The 26,627-nt window shown below is 48.7% G+C and overlaps 1 protein-coding gene across 1 annotated transcript in view; it reads left to right on the top strand.

Annotated features, from left to right (window-relative positions):
* Nucleotides 1-22,606, top strand: part of SLC7A3 (solute carrier family 7 member 3) — a 118,922-nt gene extending 96,316 nt beyond the window's left edge. Inside the window, exons 10-12 of the mRNA XM_069612422.1 lie at nucleotides 20,926-21,092; nucleotides 21,712-21,820; nucleotides 21,978-22,606. Of these exons, the coding sequence (XP_069468523.1) occupies nucleotides 20,926-21,092; nucleotides 21,712-21,820; nucleotides 21,978-22,117 (416 nt within the window). The 3' untranslated portion in view covers nucleotides 22,118-22,606. The remainder of the gene's footprint in view (nucleotides 1-20,925; nucleotides 21,093-21,711; nucleotides 21,821-21,977) is intronic.
* Nucleotides 22,607-26,627: the final 4,021 nt, after the last annotated feature.

Raw genomic sequence — 26,627 nt, 5'->3', positions numbered from 1 at the left:
CCACAGCAGATGCCTTGGGCAGACTGACTTCAGCCTCCCATGAGTGGGAGCTCTTACAGGAAGTCCTAGAGGAGATTTGGAGGTTCACATTTGTTTCCACCTCCAGCCCCCAACCTGGGTGGCTCCTCAAGTGGACCTCCTCACTTCAGTGTGAACAGGAATTGCAGGTTTTTTCTGCTTCAGGGAATTTCCTTGGCAGAGGGCTCTGGGGGATGTTTCGACCTCCACTGTGTGGTCCCGTCGATCACTATTATACCGCTGGTCCTCAGGTGACTCTGCCTGTTTTGGTTCACATTGACTGGCTCCAGAGAATGTGGTACCCTACTATGTTGCTGGACATGTCTATCTGCCGCCCTGGTGCCATATGTTTTTTTTTATATATATATAAATTAATTTATATATTTATTTTTTTATTTATTGAACATTTGTATACCGCCTATACAGCAACAAGTGTTTCCAGGTGCCACAAAAAAGGTGGGTGGGGGGGAGAAACGGGAGAAAAACAACAATAACTGTCCTACTAGGCCTTGTGACATTTGTATTTTGCAAGTGCAGTAAAATGAAAGGTAAGGGGAAGGGATGAGAGAGGGAAGGGGTTGAGGGAGAAGTGCAGGATGGACCGAAGCGCCAGGGGATGGGCAAGTACCAGGGGGAGCCGAAGAGGGTGGGTACCAGCGGAGGAAGGGGTAGGGGTGAATAGTACAAGGACGGGGATGACCAGACTCAGTGACTAGTTGGGGAAGGGAGCCCGAGGGCAAGTGCTTGTGAAGGGGAAGACTGGTTAAAGGAAAGCCTGGCCCTGGAAGGCTCATAGGAGTCACAGGCAACCAGTCACAGCGGCAGGTGGAGGCTAGCAAGGGAGGGGGAGAGGGACGGAGGAAGAGAAAAAGAAGGTCTTGAGAAGTTTCTGGAAGTTAAGGAGATCCGGCTCAAGTCGTAGAGGGGCAGGGAGACCATTCCAGAGAGAAGTTCACGCTAAGGAGAGGGAGAGATCTACAGAGAGTTGGAGCTTGAGGACCGAATGGAGGTATTTAGGGAGAGAGAGTTGGATGTAGCAAGGTCCCCGGCCCCAGAAAGCCTTGTAGATGATGCAGAGGGTCTTGAATTTTATCATTGCAACCAACGGGTAGATTTGGATAGATTTTAGGGCTGGAGAGATGTGATCCCTGGGCTTGAGGCGAAGGATAAGTCTTGCAGTCTTATTCTAGATTAGTTGAAGGGGGCGTAGAGAGGATTTAGGCAGATTGAGGAAGAGGCTGTTGCAGTATTCCAGCCTGGAGAGAACCAGAGCTCTGGAGACATTGAGTTTCTGGGCGAAGGTGAGGAAGGGTAGAATGCCTCTGAGCATTCTTGGCAAGGCCAGCAATGTGATGTGAGAAAGAGAGAGCGGAGTTGAAGATGACATCCTGATTCTTAGCCTCACAAGAGGGTGAGCAGAGGGGCCCAAGGAGGGCGGCCATAGAGTGGAAGGGAAGGAGGGGGCCGGTGTCCCAATGACACAGGTCTCTGTCTTGCTGGCATTGAGGCAGGCATTGTTACCAGCACACCATTTATTTCTACTTTTTTTTTTAATTTGTGTAAATCCCAGACCCACGGATATCACAGCGTTTGTACAGAGAAGGTAAGTCAGTCCAGGCATTGAAGAAGAGGCGGTGGGATCCTCACACAGCACATGGTTATAGCAGAAACGTTAGTTCTATTAATTGAACAGCCGTGCTTTTAGCAGTCTCTTGAAGGCTGGGTAAGACTGTTTGTTCCTGATATGAACAGGCAGTGTTACAATAGTTGGGGCTGTTGTGCTGAAGCTAACACTGCTTGCTCTGGCAAGTTTGAAATGAGGGATTGCCAGGGAAAGGTGATCTGAAGAGCAGAGGGAGTGACTGTTATGTTTTTTGCTGATGCGATTGTTCATGTATTGTGGGGCTTGGCTGTAAATGCAACAGTGTGCAATGGTAAGATATTTGAAGTCAATATGGGCTTTTATTAGCAGCCAGTAAACCTCACGCGTTGTAGTAGAGATGCGGTCGTATTTGCAGAGGCCCAGGCTCGCACGAGGGCTTTGTTTTGTAGAAGTTGTAACTTGGCCAGCTTAGCAGCAGAAGTGCCTTTGAGCAAGACATTGTGGTAGTCCAGTTTGCGCAGGATAATGGATCTTGAGGCAGTTGTTAGAACTTAGGACCTGTCTGCTAATCGAAATTAGCTTGGCAGTGTAGGCTGTTGAAGAGGTGGGTGCATTGATATGTCGGGACATAGTTATCTCGGCATCAAGATGGACTCCACGGGTTTTGGCATCTTTGAGGACGGGTATGGTATTGCCGTCAATGAAGAGGGCAGACTAGGAGGGGTTGAGAGATTTTAGACGGGAGGGGGAGCCTACTATGAGCAGCTGTCTTCTCGTCATTGAGACAGGTCGTGTGTGGCCATCCAATTTTGGAAAGTGCAGAAGACATTGTTGATGGCATTTGTGTCAGTGGTGTGGTTGCCAGAAATGGGAATGAGGATTTGTATCATCTGCAAAATTGGTGTAAGTAATACCAAGTGAGTGAAGGATGTCGAAGAGGGGCTTGGTGTAGGTGTTATAGAGAGTAGGGGACAGACAGGAGCCTTGGGGTATGCCAAGAGGGACAGGGGTGGCATCAGCAGAGTCGATGAAGACTCTAAAGGTGCGATCATTAAGAAAGGATTTGGTCCATCAAACATACATCAGGCAGGACCATGCCTGGATAGCAGTCAGACAGTTGGGAATGAGAGAGGAAGGAGAGGAGGAAGAGGAGGGAAGCTTGAAGGAAAGCGGTGTCGTCAGCATAGCACTGAAATGAGTAGAGAAGGTGGAGCTCATATGAGCAAGAGTGGCAAGGTAAATGTTGAAAAGCCATAGCGAGAGGATAGAGCCCTGCGGTACCCCACAAGTGGCTGATGTGAGAGAGAGAGAGAGGACAGAAAAGGGCCCAGTTGCACTTGAGAGGGCCAATTCATTAGGAAGGAGGTGAACCAGTCCAGTGCCTGGTTGGTCAGTGGTGACCAGGGTACCATGGAGTAGATTTATGAGGGTGAAGTGATTGACTGTGTCAAAGGCAGAGAACAGATCAAGGAGGATGAGAACGTTGGAGTCAAGGTTGGCGAGCAAGTCATCACGGGGGTTCAGGAGAGCAGTTTTCGTGCCTGTGGCTGCTCTGAAGCCAGACTGGTGGTCGTGGAGACTGCCAACAAATTCTGTGTGATGGATTAGTTGGGAGATGACCAACTTCTCCAAGAGATTGCCCAGAAAAGGGGTAGTGGAGATAGGGCGGTAGTTGGCCGGGAAGGAAGGTTCCGCAGATGGATTTTTAATGATGGGTGCGCAGGGGAGTGCTTGAGGGGTAATGGGAAGAGTGGTTGCAGAACTCCGCCAAAGAGGGAGCAAGAGAGGCAATATTGTACTTGATATTTCTAGAGGAGCAGGGAAGCACCTGTTTGGAGCAGACTTTCATAGAGCAGGCCGTCTTGGTGACCTCGTCAGGTGAGAAGGAGGAGAGTAGGGAAGGAGAGAGGAGGTCCGAGGTAGGCCTGCGTGCAGAGGTGGGAGGGAGGGGAAGAGGAGAGGGAGGAGCGAATGTCCTGAATTTTGGAAGTGAAATGGGAAGCCAATGCTGTGCAGTAGGATTGGCAATTTCGTTGCAGATTTTGAAAAGTTTGGTAGTGGCCCAGAGATGCAGGTTTGTATATGGGCCCGCTTCTTGGAGTGGATGGATAGTCTTTGTTGTATTTGGAGTAGGCAACGGGCAGGTTTGTCAGGATGTGCTGGAAGCCAGCCACTTCCGTTCTGCAGATTTGCACTTGCGTTTCCGTGTGGCAAGGTTGGAATCATACCAACTATTGCACTTGGAAGCGGGCTTCATGTGGATTGTCATGGCAGGGGCAAGTATCTCCAGGGTGTTGGAGATGGAGAGGTGAAGTTTAGAAAGTGCCGAGTCAGTGTGAGAGTCAATAGCAGGTCACAGATTAGGATGGCCATGATCTCCCAGCAAGAGGGCTGGGTCCTCCATCCGAACCTCAGCAGCCTGAACCTTCATGCATGACTGCTTAGAGGCTGAGATGCAAGGAGTGGGATCTGTCGAACGTCTTGGACGTACTCCTCTCAGCACAGAGGCCTGCCACTAAGTCCATTTGTGCCTACAGGTGGCATCCATTCTTATCTTGTGAGTGGGAGAGGGATCTGGACCCCTTATGTCCTATAATATTGTTTTGGAATTCTTGCTGTCCTTAGCCTGGATGGGCCTAGAGATCGGCACTGTAAAAGTGGTGCCTGGCTGTTATTTTGGTCTTTAAAAGGACTTGAGTAAAGTTTTTTCTTCACAATTACAATTTTGTTTATTTTTTCTAGTTGATTTTCTTTTTTTGTGTGGTGATTGTGCAAGCAGTTGCTCCCCTCTCCACTGTGTTTCTGGTCTGGGATTTAAATTTGGTTTTGACATTTCTAATGGGCGGTCGTTTTGAGCTCTATCATTCATGTTCTATTAGAATTCTCACCCTTATTTTCTCGGTTGCCCTCACATCTTTCGAATGAGGGACATCAGAAACGGTGTGGCCAGCTTTCTGTGGTGCTATGCTGATGCCCGTGCTGGCAGGGTTGTGACCAAACAGACCCTGTTAAGGTTGATCATACTCTGAATCCTATGACTTGGCTGGTAAGGAAGTGCTCACGAAGGTCTGGTGGCCACCTCTGCTCTGGTTGGGCCCTCGTCTTGGGCATTTGGCGGCAAGTGGCTATGTGGGCTTCTCTGCCCACGTTTGCCAAACGACTGCTTGGTCTCCCTCTCAGGCTAGGGCCCTTGCTTCGACAGGGCGTCCATCCAGAGCTTCCTTGTTAAGATAATCTATTGTGGTCTCCTCCAGATTCCTCCTCTGCTATAGGAGTCTATCCTAGATGACGAGTCTGTGGGTGAAGAACACATGCCTTGCCTCTCAGTATTGCTCTTTCTGATGGGTGCTCCTCACTGCCTGCCTCACTTGTTGGATAGCTAGTACTCCTATGGTTCTGTGATTCCCTAGGCCCCATGCTAGGAGGAAAAGGGTTTTTTTACTAAGGGCATGGCGCCTCAATATATACTTGCCATGATGTCATGTCCAGCGCATAGGGGAGCCACTCAGCACTGTGCCCAATGGTGCCAGAAGACGTTTCCAAAGAACAGTTGTGCTGTAAATAGAATATCATCGTAGATGAGGATTCTGTGGTAGGAAAATCCACCAGAAAAAACAACATTACCGAGAGGTAAGTCATTTTGTTCAAAACAAGTATCTCTGTGCAAAGCTGCCTATGGGTGGCAGTATTTTGCCAAATATGAAATTGTCTTAAGGTGAAATGTACCATTTTACAGAAGGCACTGGTATAGTATATTTAATTATTTTTTTTAATGGGGCAAATGCATTGTCTAGTAGGTAAACTAAGTAGTAGACCAGCAGGTCCAGTGGCATTTTTTAAGAACTTTTGCTGCCTGGTATTGCATGTCAGTGAGGGTGGCCATGATTCCAGCCACGCCATAGAGACTCCAAATGACTAACTTGGCTAGAACTCTATGACTGACACACTGCTAAATTCTGCACACACAGAAGAGTGGTACTATGCTACGGGTTGACCATGAGCCTGATTGCATGTAGTCTTGATGGCCTGTGCGCAGCAGCTTGACATGGCTCTCCTTACTTAGCATTCCTGCTGTTGTCCAGATTCTTTAGTGTCAGCTGATGGCTTTTTCAAGCTTGCACAACTAATGTTGGTTTGAGCGGGCCCTTGTAGATGCCCAACAGGCACACGTCAATAATCTTTGTAACACCGATTGTCTACTTGCTTTTCTGTTATCCAAGTGCTGGGTCCAAAGCACTTTTGATTTGCTTGAGTTTAGTTCCACTGTTCTCCAGCATGGGGTCTGGCATGGATTCACATGCTCATGAATATTCCCCGTCGTCAGGCTGGGAATCCTCGGTAAAGAAAAAACCAGTATCAGTTTCGTTTCTGATCTGTCTTTCGTAGTAATAACCAATCACTGGTCTCTGCGTCATACTGACCACAGCCAATGACTGCCCTCTACCTAAGCACCGCCTCTGGCAGCCATCTTCAGATTTTTACCGCACGTTCATGTGTTGGGATCCTCGTGCTATTGCTCTCGAGCGTTAGTGCTATTTTTTCGCGCTTTTTCACAAAACTTCGATTCTTTCGGTCAAAAGAGCCTCAAGCTCCACCGATCCTACATCCGATCAACGGGGACCCGTGTCGGATTCGTCTGTGCCCCTCAAGGGTGAAGATTTCGTCGAGCTACACTTCGGAGGACTCCAGAAGCTTCTCAGGCCCGGTCTCGGAGATGGCCCAGGAGAAGGGAAGCTCGACGCCCGGAAAGCTGTTCAGGGTCTGCCCTGGATGCCAGCTGCAGAACGTCTTTAAGGAGGACGAACACTCTTTCTGCCTTTACTGCCTTCATGAGGACAAAACGCACGTGGAAGGACTGTGCGTTTTGCGGCAACATGTCGGAACGGACCATGAAGGACCGTCATCAACGTCTCGCCAACTGGCTGGAGGGTAAGAGCCCGTCTGGCGAGAAGAAGTCCGCTGGCACCGGGAGCGCCGAACGGTCGGGCTCTACGGGCGCCAGGCAGGGCGCAACCTCCCCGGCACCATCAACCACGAGCCAACGCTCTGGGTCGGGTAAGAGGAAGGCCAAGCACCCGGCGAAGCTCCTGGAGAGGCCCCGGTCGAGCTCTAAGGCAGAGGAGGAGCGTGGCAGTGCCCCCTCCCTCAAGGATAAGGCGGTGAGCGCACCTAAGGTGGTGAAGGCCTTGATCCATCCGACCAAGCCCTCTATCGAAACGGTCGCGGCGGCCCTGGCTCAGCCTGTGGAGGCTGCACCAGTGGTGGCGACCTCAGGGCCCAGAATCTCCCTGCCTCCTCGGAGGGAGTCTTCTTTTGTGCCCATCGATAGGACCCCCGTGAAACCCTCCGTGGGGAAGAAGAAGGGGGGGCAGGGCGTCGTCGTAGATTCAGCCTCAACCTCAGAAGAGGAGCTGATCGAGGTCTTAAGCCACGGCCTAGGCGTGGAACAAGGCCAGCCCGTCGGAATGGACCCCGACACAGGTGACGACGACGACATCGAGGGTTCCGACGGGGCCCCTGCTCGCCCGTCGGATTCCCCTCTGCCAGCGCCGCAAGACAACTCGGCGGCCATTTTGTTGGCCATACAGTCCTTATGCTCCGAGATAAGGACGAGGCTACCGTTACCGACGGAGGAACCTCTCCCGTCGGGGGATCCAGAACCGGGACCTTCTGGTGTTCCCCCTACCAAGAAAAGAAGGATCCATCCACCACCTCCTTTTCAACCGTCGCGCCCCGTCCTACCCTCCTCCCCGTCCACCCGAGGGGATGATACGGGGACGGACACGGCAGCGACGGGGACGGACGACGAGGATATTCCGTCGTCGCCTCCCACCAGGGCTTCTCCGCCCGACGAGATCGGATCTTTCCATTCCATGATCTCCAGGGCTTCCGAGCTTTTCCAACTCTGCCCTGAGGAGAAGAAAAAGGAAGGCTTCCTTTATCAGCGGCGCGAGGCCAAGAGGAAGACGGTCCTCGCAGTGCCTCTGTTGGACGACATTTGGCATGAGGGCCTTTCCCTCCTCAAGAACCCTTCCACGACGCCAGCTAGAAGAGACCGGTACGAGAAAAAGTACCGGGTCCCTGACACGGCCCCCCTATGCCTCCGGGCGCAGCCTACCCCGGATTCTGTCGTCTCCGCGGCAGCCAGGAAGAAAGCGGGGGGGGGGGTGCGGCCTCCACATCGACTTCCCCGCCGGACGGCGAGGGAAAGAAATTGGATGCTATGGGACGTAGAGTCATCTCGTCGGCAGCGACGACGATTAAAGCGGCCAACGCCTTGGCTATCGTGGCCCGCTACGACAGGGAGCTCTGGTACAAGATAGCTCCCCTGCTGGATTTTCTGCCGGACGACAAGAGGGCGGAGGCCCTGGAGATCCTGCAGGAAGGTGAGGTGGCCTCGGACCATGCCATCACCGTGGCGACGGACATCGCCGACACTGGGTTCCGCCAGCTGGGCAACGGCGTTTGCCTTCGACGTCGTGGATGGCTCAAAGCTACGGACTTCCGGCAGGACGTCCAGACCAGAGTCCTGGACATGCCCTTCGACGGGAACAACCTGTTTGGCAAGACAGTGGACGATTCCCTTCAGGCCATCAAGACGGATACTGAGACGGCCCGGGCCCTTGGAGTCCTGCAGCAACGACGGACGCCCTTTCGGAGCGGCGGAGGCAAGGGCGCCTCCAAAGGTTCCGGCGGCGGTTTCGCTTCCTACCGTCAAGCGGCCCGCTCGTCGTCGCAAGAGGCCTATAGAGGACGAGGCAAGTCTGGCGGACCCCGCCGTCGTCGCCAAGGAGGTCAAGGCGGCAAGGCCGCGTCCAAGCAGGATTGAACCGGCCGTGGGGTCGGGCCCCCACCGAAGCACCCCGGTGGGAGGCCGGCTGGCGGGCTTCGTCAGCGTGTGGGAGTCCATCTCCACCGACCGTTGGGTGCTGGACGCCCTGGCCCGGGGCCACGCGCTCGAGTTTCAAAGAAGGTGCCCGCGCGTCCCCCCCGTGGCCAGGAAAGAACTTCACGTCCCTCAACTTCTCCTGGAGGTAAAGGCGATGCTCAGAAAGGGCGCCATCGAACTCGTCCCAAAGAGGCTTCGGGGCTCCGGAGTCTACTCGAGATACTTCCTCGTGAAGAAGAAGACGGGAGGATGGCGCCCCATCCTAGACCTGCGACGTCTGAACAAGTTCATCAAGGCGCAGAAGTTCCGGATGGTCACCCTCCAGCACGTCCTGGGTCAGCTGGAGGAAGGAGACTTCCTATCGTCGTTGGATTTGGAGGATGCCTACTTCCACATTCCCATCCTAAAGGGGCACCGAAAATTCCTCAGATTCGTGGTCCAAGGGCGTCATTACCAGTTCAAAGCCCTTCCCTTCGGACTACGGTCAGCGCCCAGGGTATTCACCAAGTGCCTCGCACCGGTGGCGGCGCAGCTGCGCCGCGAGGGGATTCACGTCTACCCCTACCTGGACGACTGGCTCATCCGCGCCAAGACGAGGGAGCTCGCCGTGGTCCACACGGCAAGGACCGTCCAACTCCTCACGGACCTGGGATTCTCCGTGAACTACGCCAAATCCCACCTGGTGCCCGCGCAAGTCGCACTGTTTCTGGGAGCGAGGCTCGACACAGTGTCCCGTCTGGCCTCCCCGTCGGAGGAGAGGACCAGGACCATCTTGGGCAAGGTGCAACGGATGTTGGTGGCCGACGCGGCCAAAGTGAGGTCCATCAAGTCCCTCCTCGGGATGATGTCTTCCTGCATCTACCTCATTCCCATGTGCAGGCTCCGGATGCGCCCGTTGCAAGAATTCCTGGATGCGCGCTGGATCCAGACGACGGGCAGCTTCGAGGAATGGATCAAGCTCGACGAGAGTTTCCGACGAGCGATACGGTGGTGGGGCACCCGCGCGCATCTGACGGCGGGCATGGACTTCCAGACCCCGGCCCACCAGGAGACTGTGACCACGGATGCCTCCCTGGAAGGGTGGGGAGCGCACACCGAAAATCTGCACGCAAGGGGACTCTGGCTCCCGACGGAGAAGTCCCTGCATATCAACGTCCTGGAGCTCCGTGCAGTGTTTTGGGCCCTCAGGTCCTTCCTTCCGTCCCTCAAGGGCAAGGTGGTGAGGATCTTCACCGACAACACCACCACCATGTTTTACATCAGGAAACAGGGCGGAACCAGGTCCCCAGCGCTGTCCAAGGAGGCGCAGGACCTGTGGCATTGGGCCGTCGCCCAAGGGATTTTTCTGGTGCCATTTCATCTGGCAGGGATAAAAAACACCGTCGCCGACTCACTCAGCAGGGAGCTGCGCTCGTGCCACGAGTGGGAACTACGGCAGGATCTGGTGGATCGCCTCTTCCGACGGTGGGGCACACCCCAGATCGACCTGTTCGCGACGGCGACGAACACCAAGTGCCGGAGGTTCGCCAGCAGGTTTCCCCAGACGAGGAGCATGGGCGATGCTTTCTCGTTCCCCTGGGAGGGCCTGTTCCTCTACGCGTTCCCTCCCTTGCCTCTGCTAATCCGGCTCGTCAACCAGCTCAAGAGGTCACGGTGCAGGATGATCCTCGTCGCACCTGCGTGGCCGAGGCAGATATGGTTCCCGGACCTTCTGGACTTGTCAGCGTCCCCGCCGATCAAGCTGCCGGCGGACGCGGATCTACTCTCCAGGGAAGGAGGCGCCATCCTCCACCACGACCCGAAGTCGCTGAACTTGCAGGCCTGGCTCCTGCAGCGCTAGAGTTTGGAGGATACGACATACCGGCCGATTGCAGAGAGGTTCTTGCAAAGGCCAGGGCGTCCTCGACTCTTAAATGCTACGGACACAAATGGAAGAGGTTCTCTGTCTGGTGCCACGCACAGAAGATTAACCCTCTACGGATTACGGCCCCCCAAGTACTGCCGTACCTGCTGACGCTGGCCAAAGCTGGTCTGGCACACGCGTCCATCAAGATTCATCTTGCTGCGATCTCCCGATACACCAGAACCACGGGGCGGATGTCCTTGTGGTCTCATCGTCTGGTGAAAGAGTTCATGAAGGGACTGTTCAGACCGTTCCCGCCGGTGAAGGCTCCGGCCCCGGCGTGGGAGCTCAACGTGGTGCTGACCAAGCTCATGGGACCTCCGTTCGAGCCTCTGCACTCGGCCCCGTTGAAGTTTCTATCGTGGAAAACAGCTTTTCTTGTGGCCATCACCTCCGCACGACGAGTGGGAGAGATCCAGGCCCTTTCCTGCAAGGCCCCGTACTTGACTTTCCACGACACGAGGGTAGTGCTCAGGACGCACCCCTCCTTCATGCCCAAGGTACCGTCGGACTTCCATCTCAACGAACCCTTGGTGTTACCTGTGTTCTTCCCGTCGCCTTCGTCGCCGGCTGAGAGGACTTTGCACTCGCTGGATGTAGCTAGAGCGCTGAAGTTCTACGTGGACCGCACGAAGGGTTTTCGGAAGACGTCACAACTCTTTGTGAACTTTGGACCTGTCAATCAGGGGAAGGCTCTCTCGAAGGCTTCCATCTCCAGATGGCTCTCCGGCTGTATCATGTGCTGTCACCGGTTGGCAAACCGACCGCTGCCTGGCCGTCCGAGAGCCCATTCCACCAGAGCGATCGCAGCTACCACGGCGTTCCTATCTGGTGTGCCCCTGCTGGACATATGCAGGGCTGCTACGTGGAGGTCGACGCACACCTTCACGAAATTCTACTGCGTCGACCGGGATTCCAGGGAGGAGTCCAGGGTCGGCCAAGCAGTGCTGCGCAACCTGTTCGCCTGAGGTGAGCCTGGTGAGGAGGTAAGATGCTTAATGTTGAGTTGATGTGATGCTTAATGTTGAGCCTTTGCCACCTCCCGTGGTTGTGCATGTGTGTACTGCTATGTATTCTTTATTCATGAGCATGTGAATCCATGCCAGACCCCATGCTGGAGAAGGAACAAGTTACTTACCTGTAACTGTTGTTCTCCAGCATGGGTCTGGCATGGATTCACATGCGAACCCTCCCGCCTACCCCTCTGCGGCTCTTCACTTGGTCATACTGCCACTTCACGTGCTTCCAAATCTGAAGATGGCTGCCAGAGGCGGTGCTTAGGTAGAGGGCAGTCATTGGCTGTGGTCAGTATGACGCAGAGACCAGTGATTGGTTATTACTACGAAAGACAGATCAGAAACGAAACTGATACTGTTTTTTTCTTTACCGAGGATTCCCAGCCTGACGACGGGGAATATTCATGAGCATGTGAATCCATGCCAGACCCATGCTGGAGAACAACAGTTACAGGTAAGTAACTTGTTCCTTACTCCTTTTTGTTGTTGCTGCGAGTATGACAGGCTTGGGTGGCAAATAAGAGTAACACAAATAGATTATTATGGTCAGTAAGTTGTGTCCCCTGTCATGAATCATTTGTTTAGAGATAAGGATTGCTGACATTTGTGCACTGTTGTGGCCATGCATTATTATTTTTTTTTTGTTTGTTTTATTGAAATTTACTCAAAGTGGTAAAACAAAGAGTTTTATCAAAAACTTCTTCACAGTTTCTTTCTCTTCATTAGGGAAGCACTTTGCGCAAGTCCCCTTCCTCTCCGCGTCTCACAAAGATGGTGTCTCTGTCCCACTGGGCTTTGCGTCTTTGTCTGCTTCCCTATATTGGTTCCAGTCTTGATGCAGGTTGTGGTCTATTCGAAAGTGTGTTGATCTTTTTCATCACTATATCTATTAGTTTTGCCATTGCCACCGTCCAGTTTGTTTTTTCACCTGATATTAATCGGTTCCACCAGTCATCGGGTTTGAGGTGCCATTCATTTTTTGCCAGGGGTTGGAGATACATTTTTCGGATTTCCATAGTTTCTGGGCATTTCAACACTAGATGTTTCAGTGTTTCTATTTCCGCTTAATTGTCACATAGGCGGCATGTCTTTATCCTATTCCAATCCCGAATGGCTATGATTTCTCGGGTTGGTAGTAGGTTTAATCTGGCTTTTAGAAAAAGGTTTCTCAGTTTTTTGTCGGGGAATTTGTGGCAGTAATTTTGAGGTTTGTTCAAACAATTGAAAGTGGGTGGTAGATGCGTTAGAAGTTTATTGCCAGCCGCTTTCTCCACTGTGGTCATCCAATCCCACTCTTTCATTTTTCGTTTGATTCTCTCAGGATTTTCCATTAGATCTTTTTCAGAGCAGGCAATTTTTTTCAGATCTTCTTTTCTAGCCATCGCCCAATTGTTTAGGGATCTGCACTTTCCTGCTTCAATTTCATCTCTCATGAACTCATAGGTAGGTAGCGTGTCCGACATGATTATCTTTCTGAATAGTCTCATCGCACTTTGGTCCACCATGGCTGCCAAGGATACCAGGCCAAGTTCTCTCCTAATTGCCGGCATGGCTGTCGATTTTGGGACCCCTAACAGCGTTTTCCATATATAGCCCTCCAATTTTGTCCACAGCTGGCGTGGTATATTGAATGAAGTTTCGGCTCCGTACACTAAGGTCGGCACTACCTTAGATTTGTAGAATATGATAGCTGGAGATAGCGAGAAAGTTCCGCATTTTTTTTTCCACTGCTCTTGCCTGTGCTGTCAGGCGCTTTTGTTTTCTCCCATAGTTGACTTTGCCAAGCGCTGTCTGTTCCGGAGCTGTCCATCATTACCCCCAAGTATTTGATACTTTTTATGTTTTCTATTTCCATGTTCTCGATAAACAAGGTCTGCTTTTTCTTTCTTGGGTTTTGACCTTTTTCTAATATCAAGACCTTCGTTTTTGATTTGTTTATTTCGAGGTTGTTTTCGCTGATATATCTTGCCAGATTTGTTAGTTTCCGTTGGAGGCCTATTTTTGTTTGATCGATCAAGATTACATCGTCAGCATATAGCAGGCGTGGGATTTCTGTTTTACCAATTTTGGGAGGGAACACTCTTATTTTCTCTTCTGAGTGTTGGTAATCTCCCAGGAAGGCTATAAATAGTGCTGGGGCCAATGGACAGCCCTGTTTTACACCTCTGTTTACTTCGATCTCTTCAGAGAGGGTGCCTTGTAGGTTTAATTTCACTCTGATTTTCGTCTTTGTATGTAGGGCTTGTCCATCACCTCCTCTGGGCACTTCCAGGATTGTAGTTTGTCCAATAGCATTCTTCGATTTATCCTATCGAACGCTTTTGATAGGTCCACAAAGGCCAGGAAGATCCTTGGGGCCCCCTCCTTTACTTTTGCCTTCAGAATATTCAGTAGAAAGATGTTGATCCCCGTACTTCTGTTTTTTTGGAACCCTGTTTGCAGGACGTCTCTTGAAGGGCCGTTTTGTTCCCAGGTGCGAAAGTGAGTGAGTAGGTGAGTCGCAAATATCTTTCCTGTTATGTCTAATAGGGCGATGGGTCTATAGCTTTCAGGCTCATGTCGTGCTCCTTTCTTGTAGATCGGTACTATGACCGCATTTAGCCATGTTTTCGGAATCATTTTTTTCCTGCCGCACTCCTCAAATATCTTGCTGATCAGATTGGACCATTCATTCGGGCACATTTTAAGGTCCGTATTTGATAGACCACCCGGACCTGGCGCGCGTTTTTAGTTTGTTGATTGTTTTTTCGATGTCAGCTTTATCTGATACGTCGACCGAGGGTGTGTTGTTCCTTTTATTCATTGCGCCCTCATCTTGTTCCGGGGACTTGAATTCTGTTGTAAAGTGGCCTATCCAACTTTCTTCCGGGACTGCGTTGCTCTGCACGCTCTTGAGTGTATTATTTGGTGCGTTTATCAAGCCCCAGAAATCCCTGGCCTTTTTTTATTGTAATTTCTTCAGCGTCTTTTTGGATTTGGGCAGCTCTGTGCTGTTTTCTCCAGTTTGTATACTCGTTCTTTGCCTGCTTCCATTTCTTCCAGTCTTCCAGCGTGTTGGTCTTTTTTGCCACTCTTTTCAATCTACGGACAATTTTTCTTTTGTCTACCAACTCTTTATCAAAAGCATGTTTTGGTGCTATTGGGTTTTCGCTGTTTTTATTCACCTTTCTTCGCAATGCCAATAAAAATGGTAGGTAGTTCGGTCTCTCCTCATCAGATGTCATTTGAGATTTGGTTGTCTTTTGGGGCCACGCTATGTTTATTTTCGCTATGTCGGTTTCATTTATTCTTAGACGGGTTCTCTGGGCATTTACTTCAATTATTTGGTCTGTGTCCTTGCCATGAGCACATTAGCAGATTGTGATCGCTTTGTTGGATTTTTATAACTTCAAAATTCCTCATGGCACTTGTCAACCCATCCGAGATAAAAATGTAGTCCAGGGTCGCTTTTGATGCATTGCGTTCCCACGTTGGAAGGTTTTGTTGGGAGGGAAAGAGGTCGGGTGTGTTTTGGATGTTCCTGACTCTGATGACCTCATTCCACGCTTTTCCTCTTTCTCCAGCTGGGTCGTATGTTCTGCTTGCTTGTTTGCCCCCCCGAGTATACCGACTCTATCTTGGAACATTTCGCGTTGAAGTCTCCACATACTACGATTTCGATCCTCTCAAACTCCTCGTATAGCTTATCAATTATGTCTCTAATGTTTGAACAGAACGATTTGGTGGACGTCCGTTGCGGGTTCCAATAGCAGTTGACTATCGCTAGTGGCTTTATCTTAGATTTTTGCTTCTTACCATCGCACTGATTCCATGACGTCAAAACCACCAATAGTTCATAAGCTTCTTTCCATTTTTTTGGTTCCGATAGCCCCTGTCCTGTTTTGATTGCTATTAGGAGACCTGATGAAGGTCTACCTAGCAGACCTTTTACTGCCGGCGAGATTTCGACGGTGTAGCCATCGAACACTGGCCTATCGAGCAACCATGTTTCTTGAAGGCATATTATGTCGTAAATGCCTCTTGTGTTCCAAGACCCTAAAGTAAAATAATCTTTTTCAGGCCTCACCGTGTCACTGCTTTGATTTATCTCGTGGACGCCGGGGGACCCAGGTCGTTGCTATTTTTTTGAGTTTTTGTTCCAGCTTTGTGTTATCCATTTCCATGGGCCTGCTTTCTGTTCCTCCACCACTTTCCTCTCTGTTTTAGATGTTGCTCTACTCTTATCCTCATGTCTCCTTTGCTCGTCTCCTCTTACCCTCTGTAAATCCCTGTCTTTGTCCTTTGCCGGGGAATCTTCTGAGTCTTCCTTCGGTCTCTCCCGGTTCTCCCTAGACAGGCGGGACCGGCTTAATGCTTGGATTTCTGTCTCTTTCTTGTTTCTCTCTTTCGTGCATCTTCCCATCTGATGTTACGATGCTCTCTGCGTGCTTCCACCCTCTCCTGTGGTTCTTTCCAACGGTTTTGATGATAGAGCTCTTCCGTCCTTGATTTGTAGTGCGTTTGTGCTCTTTGGGTTTCTGCCTTTTCCATTACGAGGGTGTTTTTATCGTTTTTCTTGGTTAACTCCGTGAGGTGGAAACCCAAATGTTCGATTTCTTCATAGACTTGTTGGTCAATATGTTCGATTCTTGCAGACTTGAGATGGAGGTAGGCCTTGGCCCTCTTTTCTCTATGATAAGGCTCCACAAGTTTCAGGTCTTCTGTTCTGATTTTTCTCAGGGTTTTCATTTTTTTCATTATATTCAGCACTGTAGGTCTATTCAAGATCAAGAATCTTCCGTCTTTGACTCTGTTCCAGTTTAAACACTCTGGTCTCTTCTTTCTTATTGTCGTGCCTGGCCTTTTCATGGCTTTCCTCTTTCTCGTTCGAATGCGTTTCTGTTCTGCTATTATTGTTTGGGTTTTCCCTTGTATTTCCCAGAGTACCCAGGGGGCCTTTTTTCTGTTGCGGGCCGTCTAAATTTGCCAACTGTCGATCGGAGGCTACTTTAGGCGCCTGCTCGTTCTCCGCCACTCCGTTCCCATCCACCTTGTCCGTTATTTGGCTTGCACCTTTTCTTTTTATCTCACCCTCTCTTGTTTCTTTACTTTGTTGTTTGGTTTCTTCCTTGTGTTCGTGGGTTGAGATGTTCATTAAGTCGGACATCACCATAAACTCCTCTATGGTTTTCGGTGATCTAGCGTCCGGTTCCTTCGTTCGTCTTTCCGTTGGTTTGTTGTTTTTCTCCTCTCCTACGCACCCTGCCCCAAGGTCGATTATTTCTGACGGCTCAGTCGTTTGCCCCACTGATAATGTCACGCCTCTCTTTTCCTCCGGGGTATGCTGTGATACTTCGGTTGTTCTTTTAACGATTTGCTCCCCACTCAGTGCTTTTTTCTTCTCTCTGGGATATGAGGGCGGATTTCCCTTTGTCTTCGACTGCGCTGCCATTTCCTGGATCCTAGCTTTTGTACAGCTCGATTTTTCCATTTGATCCTTATTTAGGGCTTCCATTATTTCAATCTTCTTTTCAAGCGTTTTGATTTTGGTTTCCCACTTGCATGCTTCCTGCGTTGCCCGATTTTCACCCACGATGATATAACTTTCTACATGGCTTAGTTTACTTATCATATTTGCCAGGATTGCAGTGTTATCCTTTACATCTTCCTTTATTGCCTCGTATAGCTTGCAGAATGGTGCCAGCACGATTGACATAGCTGACATAATTGCGATCATGTCTGGTTTGTTGTTAGGCGTCTCTTTCTGCATTGAGGCTGCGATGTCACTTAGTCTTCTCTTTTTTGGAGATTCTTGAATTTTCTCTTGTCTTCGTGTCGCCTTGTGAGGGTCTGACTGTGTTATGTCCACCAAAGGACTATATACTTTGTCCTTTCTTTGATTTGGCCCACCCGACCCTTTGATCGACAGTACTTGGTCCCAGATTGCTTTCGACGCATCCCTTGTTTTGATGGCTGCTTTCATGGGGGAGCCTGTCGTCAGATGTGGTTTATTCCATGCCGTAGACTGCTCTCTGTCCGATGGAGGTACCCCTCTTTGTGTTGTGTTCCCAAGTTGCGGGTTTGCAGAAACCTGCTCCTTGTTGTTCTCCCCCTCCTGCTCAGTTCTTTTCTGTTCCGTCTCTTTAGTCCCATTTTTTGGGGTTTTCATTAGCGGTCCAGGGGGGAGGACACGTAGCTGTTCTCTTTCCGTACCTGTCTCCTGACCACTCATCTCACTGATCCTAGGAGGGGCTATACTCTGAGTTGCCGTCTTTTCCGAGATTGCCTCATTCGCCTGGTCTTGGCTGATGGACACAAACGGACCACTTTCGGTTCTTCGCTGCTTTGGCGCAGATGGCGTTTCCCCGACCGCTTCCAACAATTCAGCATCGGAAACTTCGTCATCAATTAGTAACTTTCTTTTATGATGTTGTAAGAAGAAGTTCTTTAATGGGTGCAATATGATAGGAGCCGGTAAACCTTTCCTTTGGGAACCTCTTCTTTTCGTCTCTTTCGTTCTTGTCTGTTCGATCCCTCCCTTTCTGCCCGTTTTCCTTTCAGTTCTTGCCTTTTTTGTCCCTGGGTTTGTTCCTTTTTTCCTTATTTTCAAACATAGTTGGTGGTTTTCCCCCCTTTTTTCCCCTTTTTGCCCCTTAGCCGGGGTCTTCTGGTTTGCTTCCAATTCCGTTGATCCATTTATTATCTCACCTGAGCCATCAGGTTCGATGATCTCTAGGTCTGAATCTACTGCACTCAGCCCCTCTTCCGAGTCTATGCGACTCGCCACATCCGATTCATCTTCGGAGTCAGTTTCGCTGGCAATGGCCTACTTAGTGGTATTATTTTCATGTGATCTTCTTTTAGTCCGTCTTATTTTTTTTTTAGTACAGCTCTCTTTCTCACTGCTCCTTTGGTGTATCATAGCTTTTATTTCTATTTTACTCGTCTTATGGGCTACCACTCCCCCTGGTTCGTGCTCCAGAGTAGTGGTCTGCTGGCTCCACGGTTTTCCGCGACTCCCTTCTGGGCTGTTTGGTTGGTTTTGCACTGGACAGTGAGTGATCCTCAGTGCCTCTGCCTCTGACTGTCCTGGTCCCTTCATGGGCCCATCGTTGTTTCCTGGGAGGCTTTTGTTGACGGGGGCCCTTTCGTTCCGAGACGAGACCCCCGCCTCTGCGACCGCGGCCTCCACGTCCTCCGCTTTCCCCTCTTCATCCTCCTCACTCCTTCCTTCTTCGTCGTTTAGGCTCCGGCCTAGCCCTTCGCTCCTGAACTTCCGCCTGGCATCTGGCGGGCGCCGTCCTCCGACCGCGCTCGCAGACGTCACTCGTCTCCAGCGGAGAGTGCGAGAAGCCAGCCGTAGGATCGGCCTCAGACACCGGGGTACTCGTGCTGGTAAGTTCATCCCCCCGAGATTCTTCTCCACTCCAAGGACATAGAATCTCACCGTCTAAGGGTGCTTCCACTTCTGACGTGATCCGTTTTCCGAGAACACTCTCGTTATTCTTTGTTTGTTTCCTCACATCTGCCCCACTACTGCCCCTGGGGGTCTCAATAGTGTTAGAATCTCCGACGACCCCCGCACCCCCATAGGTGGTTTCTTGGTTTTCGAAGCTCCTATCTCCTCAAAGGTCGGGGCTGTAGTTTTGGCCCCCGACTTTAGGGCCGGACGGCCAGAGACCTCTTCCTCAACAGGGCTCACTGTCTGTCTCACTGCCTGTCTCACTGCGGATTCAGACTTACTCCTCTCCTTTAATCCGGTCGCCATTACCCATGTGGTTTTTGCAGACTTCTGTGGTTTTACGTCTGGTTCCATGCGACTCTGACTCCGCGTCTGCAGCGGACTGCTGCAGACTGCTTCTCACCTCTGCTTCCCAGCTCCGCTCACCGCTCCGCGGTAGGTGTGGGTAGTTATAGGCTCCACCTCACACAGTTAGGACAGTAGAAAGACTCTCGTGCTGGACTGCTGCAGACTGCTTCTCACCTCTGCTTCCCAGCTCCCCGGTAGGTGTGGGTAGTTATAGGCTCCACCTCACACAGTTAGGACAGTAGAAAGACTCTTGTGCTGGACTGCTGCAGACTGCTTCTCACTTCTGCTTCCCAGCTCCGCTCACCGCTCCGCGGTTGGTGTGGGTAGTTATAGGCTCCACCTCACACAGTTAGGACAGTAGAAAGACTCTCGTGCTGGACTGCTGCAGACTGCTTCTCTCATGTATTATTGTCTGTTGGCTGAGGTCCACACTGAGCTCTGGAACAAGGACCCAATGAAGAAAAGCCTGTAATAAAAGAGGTTCTTGGCTCTGCCAGGAAAAGAAAACTGAAAGATGTGCACTCGTGTAAAGAATCTGGATGTTGTTGGCTAGACAATGTGCTTTGTTATGCATTTAAAGTTGATAGGAAATGGTTTTGTACGAAAATTGAACATTAACTGTGAGATTACACTGTGCACCTTTGCATTTTACAGAAAGCACTGTACATAAACTAAGGAACAACACCTGCATGTCTAGTGTGATCTGCAAGGCCTGCTCAGGTCAATTACACTAGACCTGCAGGGCGATTTCCTTAGTTTGCATTTCTCTTGGGTCGAGAATGTAATCACCCCACAGTGAGTTTAAATGCTTTCTATAAAATGATGTCACCATAAGCGCACTCGTTTGGTGCAATGCTGCTGCCCAAAGGCCCGCCATTCACAGTTAAACTTTTAGTTACCCTTTGCTACAAAGTTTGTTTGCAGTAAATTTCAAATAAAGTTTAACATATCCCCATACTTGCCAGCAAATGGTTTTTCACCAATCATCAGATCTCTTCACCAATGCGTGTGGTCTAGTAGATTTAGCCAGCCCTGCTGAAGCATCCACCGGTCAATGAAACTTGCTGCCAAACATCTGGTGTGTGCTACCAGGCTGGTTGCATAGCTGAAGATGTTTTGTGATTATTATTTTTTTTTTCTGTGTCATCTGGATTTGAACCGCCCATCTGCAGCCCGAATGACTTCTAATTGATAGTTGACTGTCATGCCAGTCCACTGCAGCAAGACAATTATAATGCGATGATTACAAGACTTGGGAAGCATGTCCACATTTCTACCAGAGCTCCCAGTGTGTTGTGTAGCATCCACTCATCCACTGTTGTCAACGCAAAGTAGCTAAACACACCCCATGAAGATTGCACCACCATGGGTAGTCCATTTTTCTTATAATTAAAAGAAGAAAATATATATATATACATATGGCCTATGCCTAGCCTCTGACATGCTTCTTGCTCAATTACAGCCCCTTGTGTACAGTGCTTGCCCTACCCATCACCACATTGGTGGAGACTTGCTGTGATATCTCTTGCAAAAGTGAGTGTGGTGCAATGCCCGTGAAGTGCTTCAACACTGGGGCGGCGGGGGGCTGCTGCATTCATTGAGGTCTAGAGTAATGCGCTAGGAGCCAGCTAGTGATGTCACTTTTCAATCTATACAGTGTTGCAATCTATACACTGATGCCTCTTCAATGCGCTTTGTTTCTTTCAGCTGTTGTGTTCACTGTCCTGTGTATTATCCTGTCTGTGAAGCTCCATGCCCTTCTGGATGGAAGTGGCGGCTGGATTGCAGTTTGCATCATCCTCTTGGTGATCTCGGCCATGATCACGCTTGTGATCTGGAGGCAGCCGGAAAGTGACACTCATCTGTCCTTCAAGGTGAGCGGTGTCTTCAGTTAGCGGCGTGGAGCACACCCTTGCGAAGTCGGCTAGGGCACCTATTCACGGAGGGTTCTCTTTACTTGTGTACTGCGCCACAGTACCCCAATAGTGAATAAGTGTTCTCCCCCATACCCCCCTCTAGATTTGGTGCAGAGATGGGTTATGCCTAGACGAGAAAAGGAGCACAGTGTATTAAGTTTACTTTGGATAAAGCAATCTGAATATTGTCCAGTGAGAGATTCTGTGCTGTGGGACATGGTGCCCGTCTTTTCCACTATAAGCCCAAATTACTTGTATTTTGAGTTTTTGTATAGTGCTGCTTTTATTTCCGCCACATCTCTAATTTGTATGTTATGGAATAAACAGTACTGAATAGCTTGCAATGTTTAGCCAGTAAGGAATTTGTATTACTTTTGCTGCGCTAGTTTGCTCTTGGTAGGTTGCTACACTGCTGTCCATGCTTAAGTGCCTGCTCTGACCAGAGACTGAGCTTTAATATCCTGATAAAGGCTCAGGCTGGTTGGTTGCGAATGTTAGATCTCAAGGGATCATATGTATTCAGTTAGTGCAGAGATCTTGTGGTGGCCTCACCAGTGTGTATTTGTTTGCATTCCAGGTTCCTGCTCTTCCACTCCTTCCCATCTTCAGTGTATTTGTTAATATTTACCTCATGATGCAGCTGGATGCAATGACCTGGGCTCGATTTGGCGTCTGGATGGCAATAGGTAAATCCTATACAGGAAGAATCCTGCTCTCCTCTGTTGCTATTGGTCTGGCTCTGTTGGGCGAGTGGGATGTGGGTGAGGGGCTGTCAAGATTCTCAGTTTTGTGAGCTGCAATAAGTTGCTAGTAACCTTACTCACGGCTGAAATTAATTTCCAGGTTTTGCAATCTATTTCGGATATGGAATACGCAAGAGTGTTGAAGGGCAGAATCGGGAAGAATGTGAAATGAAGCTGACGGCCAAACCACCCATCTACCTCAAGACAGATGGCACAGATGCGGTGGCTTCCACAATATGAACGTGTTTGGTGCAGCCCGTGGGCTGCCGCATTGCTACTGTTTTAGACTCTAGGACTTTTAGTACCGCCACCGGTTTACAGGTGGAGTTGCCAAATCAAGACTGGAGGAATATGTTATGTTAACATAGTGTTGTCTCACTCCATATAATGTATAGGTGCGTATGTTCGACGTGCATCGCATCAGTATCATTCTCTGCTGTCAAAGCGCACATACCCAACGTAGGCGCTCGTCCGTTTCTGTGGCATTTAGATTTGCACTAGCTGGTATTAATTGGTCATGAAGATCATGCTTTTATTCCTTCCTGTCTATCTTAACAATAACAATCTGTTGTATTTAATATTTATCAGTGCTATTAGAATGCCTAAACTGCTGCTACGCCGAGTAATTTGTAAATGGTTTTGAATATTTTATAGCTTTTTTGTACTTTTATTTTTATGGTAAAATATGTGGGAAAAGAGAAGTTTTTGTATAAAACCATCTGTAGTGTATGTTTTGCATCTTTATTTGCAAATCAAACTGCATGGGAATCTTTAGATAGCAACAATGGTTTAAACCAAAGTATGGTGTTCTTCGTTCAAGCTGGGGTGATTAGGGAGGTTTCATTGCAGGAGATTTGATCGAAGCCAAATCCATCAAATGTTATTGGCTGAATTTGGCTACAAATATATGTGGGGGCTGGGTAAAGGTAATAATTAAGGTAGGGGAGGGTTTTCCTTCCCCCCGTGAATATTTGGGGGGAAATGGCTTAAAAAAAAGAAGAATTTAATGTGTTTGGATTTGACCAAATCCTCGATGAAATCGCATAGAACTGATTAGGTCTGAAGCACGAGGATCCTCTTTCCTTGGACGGTATAGGGCTCCTTGGCGAAGTGCCTTTTCCCATGGTACAATTTTCCTGCCTGCAATGGGAGCACCGTCATAAAGGATCAATCTGTGAGAGGAAGGTATCTTTTTGCAATAGCAGTACACTTTGCATCAAGTCCAGTTGATAATGTCAGATTGGTCAGGTGGCTTGGGGCATTTGTGGTACTGATTACATGACAAGGTGTGGTGAAAAGGCAAAGTGTTCTCTGGCAGGAGAGCCTCACAAGTGTTATAAGCTGTAGATTTAAATACCAGGCATTGTCTCACTTCTACAATTCCTAGGAAAAATAAATGTCAGGTTCCATCTTCAGCTTTCTCTGTAAGCCCATGGGACTAGATACGTGAGGAATAAAGGGCAGTCCCTAGGAAGGGAGGCAACAAGAAGATGAAGAAAAGGCACAAGACGGAGGATCAAAGCTTGGGGAATGCTTTTGTGAAACTTGATTTCTAAAGTTGTATTTTTTAAATTGAATTTATATAGTGCTTTGTGCTTATGCAAAAAAGAGTAACGCGATACAAGATAAAAGATGAGCGAATGCATTCAAGGAAGAAGATGAGGTGAGATGAGGGCAGATAACAGCTTTGAGATTAGTCTGAAAAATCCAAAAATAGCTGAAAAAGAACAATAGAAAAGGGAAGAGCGTGCCAGTGTTTAGGCGCAAGAAGAGCAAAGGACCGAAAGTAAGAAGATGAACTTGGAGTTTTAGGGAAATAGAAGAAACTGATTTTGAACGGATAGGCTGTGAAGGGCAATAGAGTAAAATAGGTAAAGCAAGTTTGAGGGGCGAGACAATGGATACATTATTCGGTGAAAATGAAGAGATGAGTCGAAAAGGAGAAGCGATATCGAAAGCAAAGAAGATGTGATCGAAGATCAAGGAGAAAAGAGGACAAACACAAGATTTATAAATGGGGCGAAGAGAAAGAAGATGAGCAGCAGGAAGACCAAAGAGCAGAGCTGAACAATAATCGATACAGGAGAGGACAAACAAGAAAGAAGCTTAGTAGTGTGCAAAGAAAGAGAAGGTCGAGCACTACGAATATTGAAAAGAACATAGTGACAGGATTGAGCAGTAGAGAAAATATGTAAAGCAAAGAGAAGGGTTGAAGATTACACCCAAATTACAAGGAGAAGGGGGAAAGGGCGGGGAAAGAGTAGGAGGAATCGTAGTAGCAGGGAAGAATAGAACCTCAGTCTTAAGATGAAGAATGTGGGAAGGCATCCAGTTTTGAACTGCAGAAAGACAGTACAATGTAAAGTGGCATCAAAAGGAAAATGTGGGTGTCATCAGCATAAAGATAAAAGATAGAAGGATAATAAAGTAAAAACACTGAATTTTGCCTAGTATGGAAGAGATCTCAAACAAAGCTAGAAGTAATGACATTACCTAACTTGTCACCAGTAGCCATAACAAACTATACCTATAAGGGCTAGTAAGTCAGATCAGTAGTCACCTTGATGGATGAATGCATCAGTTCAGGTCATATGTGCAGTAGATGAGTGGTTGCATGTGGTGGGGAGGACAAAAGGGATCCAGCGAGTTTGAGGTCTGGGAGGGAAATTGTTTGTTTGCTGAGTCGACATCTTACCTATATAAACATCATCCTGGATCGTCTGACTTAAAGGTTGATGAGAGATGTTGGCTGATAATTGCTGCATTGCAGAGCATCTTGAATGACAATGGAGCACTTCATTGAATTTAAGAATTTGCTTGCTGCAATGATGGAGTTTTCAAGGTATAGAAGAGGTGGCCTGTTTGTAGAGGTTGATCCTTGGCTAGGATCCTTTCCCAGGTTTGAGAGTCTACTTAAGCAGTGACTGCTTCCAATATTACCCACAGTAGAGCCTTAAGGGACTCGCACAGTATAAGGAGCCTATTATTCTTTATGCTCCTCCAGCACCAACTCTGTGTGTTAAGCGCTTCACTAAACAGTGAGGTGGTGGCTGATCACTTTGCTCAGCAGGCTTCCTCCTATGTAACAGCCTCCCACTTTGCCTTAAGCCTTATCTCCTCAAATTCCGGAAGCTTCTCAAGACTCCTTTTCACGTCCTCCTTCATGTCCTCCCTCTTCTAAATACCACAGTTGCTGAGATTGCTGACCAAGGCCTTATGTGTCCTCCTGGGTCCTGGCCTCACACACCAAATCGCCTTCAGACTCTACCCCTCCCAGCACTTCGCCATAGCACACTCTGGCCTATGTCACTACAGGCCTACACTTATTTATGTTTTATTACCCCCCGCTCTTTCTCTCTGCACTTGCACCTTCTGAATGCTCACAAGGCCTAGTAGGTGTGCCTCTATCTGTCATTGTTATATTTGTTTTCATTTCCATGTTCCCTCCCTGTTGCCCTGTGGGCGCTTTGAAACACAACTTTCCTTGATGTATAAGCGCCTTACAAATGCAAAATAAAATAAATAAGAAACATTGTTGTGTATTAGCACCCTGTGGTGGGGAGCCAGCCAAACAAGAGGCTAGGATTTCCGGCTGATACTGCCGATCTAGCCTGCGTTCCAAGCTGCCTGATGACCGGTTCCCCGTCAACCAACCCCTACACCCTCTGTCAGGGGCCAGCTCATTGTTCTTGCAGGTGTAGATGACGATAACCCTCCAGAACCGCTAGTCACGCTTTCCCCAACAATCTTTAAATAAAAATTACTGAGCAAGCAAACTGGAGGGGAAAGGGGAAGAGGCGAAAATAATAAACACGTCATGCTGGAAGCCCTTACAACTTAGACCTTCTTTCTGAAGAACAACTGCTTAACTGACTTACAATGAAACACACAATTTGAAATTCCTATAACTCAAATGTCTTCTGACTGACTACACTGTAAACCCCTTTTTTAATATCCCATTTACCTGTCGCCTTTGCTGCTTTGCTGAAAGGCTTTATTTTCTTCTTGAACTGAAGATAGCTCTATGCAGATTTTCACATGGCACACTAAGCCCTTAACTTGCCCAGTGTGGAACTTTTAAAAATTCTTGCATTCTTAGATGCTGGTAGTAACTTGAAACCTTTTTTGTCTACTTAAAGAATGACTGAAAGTCTTTATTAAACTGTTAAAAGAAACAAAATGAATAACCAAAAAACGATCCCAACTCGTGGTAATGTGTATAACCGCTCCTTTTACTGATCAGTCTCTCCTGCTTGATGTAAGAAAAAATGGGCAAATGCTGGGTCTTTTTCGCGCGCTGTTTCCTTAACATCGAGATCGCATGAAAAGTCCTTATTTACTTTTCCATCAGATGACGTTTCTGGAATCAACGCGTAACACACGCACCTTGAAAGGTCCTTTACTTGAAAGGCCTACGAGAGACTGAACTTTTCGGAAAGGTGAATACAGCTATACTCTTCAGACCTCCCGTGCGCTAGGATTAATGCATGCTGTACCCTTTGCGCACCTTAATTATTTATTACGACGGTATCTCTCACGCTTCAGTTAAATAATGTTAGTACGCGCACATGTTACTTTCTAAGCAGCTTCCTTCTGAAAATAAAATCCATCTTTTTTTTCGCTGTTCTTCTGGTTATCTTGAGACTTTGTTCAACCGAATAACCTGTAACTTAACCTGGCTAATTAAAATAAACCTGACTTCTTAACATGACCATATTAAAACACATTCTTCACAGAGTTTTAGAAAGAT

Source organism: Ambystoma mexicanum, chromosome 5p (assembly GCF_040938575.1).
Source record: "Ambystoma mexicanum isolate Mex_15411 chromosome 5p, UKY_AmexF1_1, whole genome shotgun sequence".
NCBI classification, from domain to species: domain Eukaryota; kingdom Metazoa; phylum Chordata; class Amphibia; order Caudata; family Ambystomatidae; genus Ambystoma; species Ambystoma mexicanum.
This window is presented reverse-complemented; position numbering and strand designations above follow the sequence as displayed.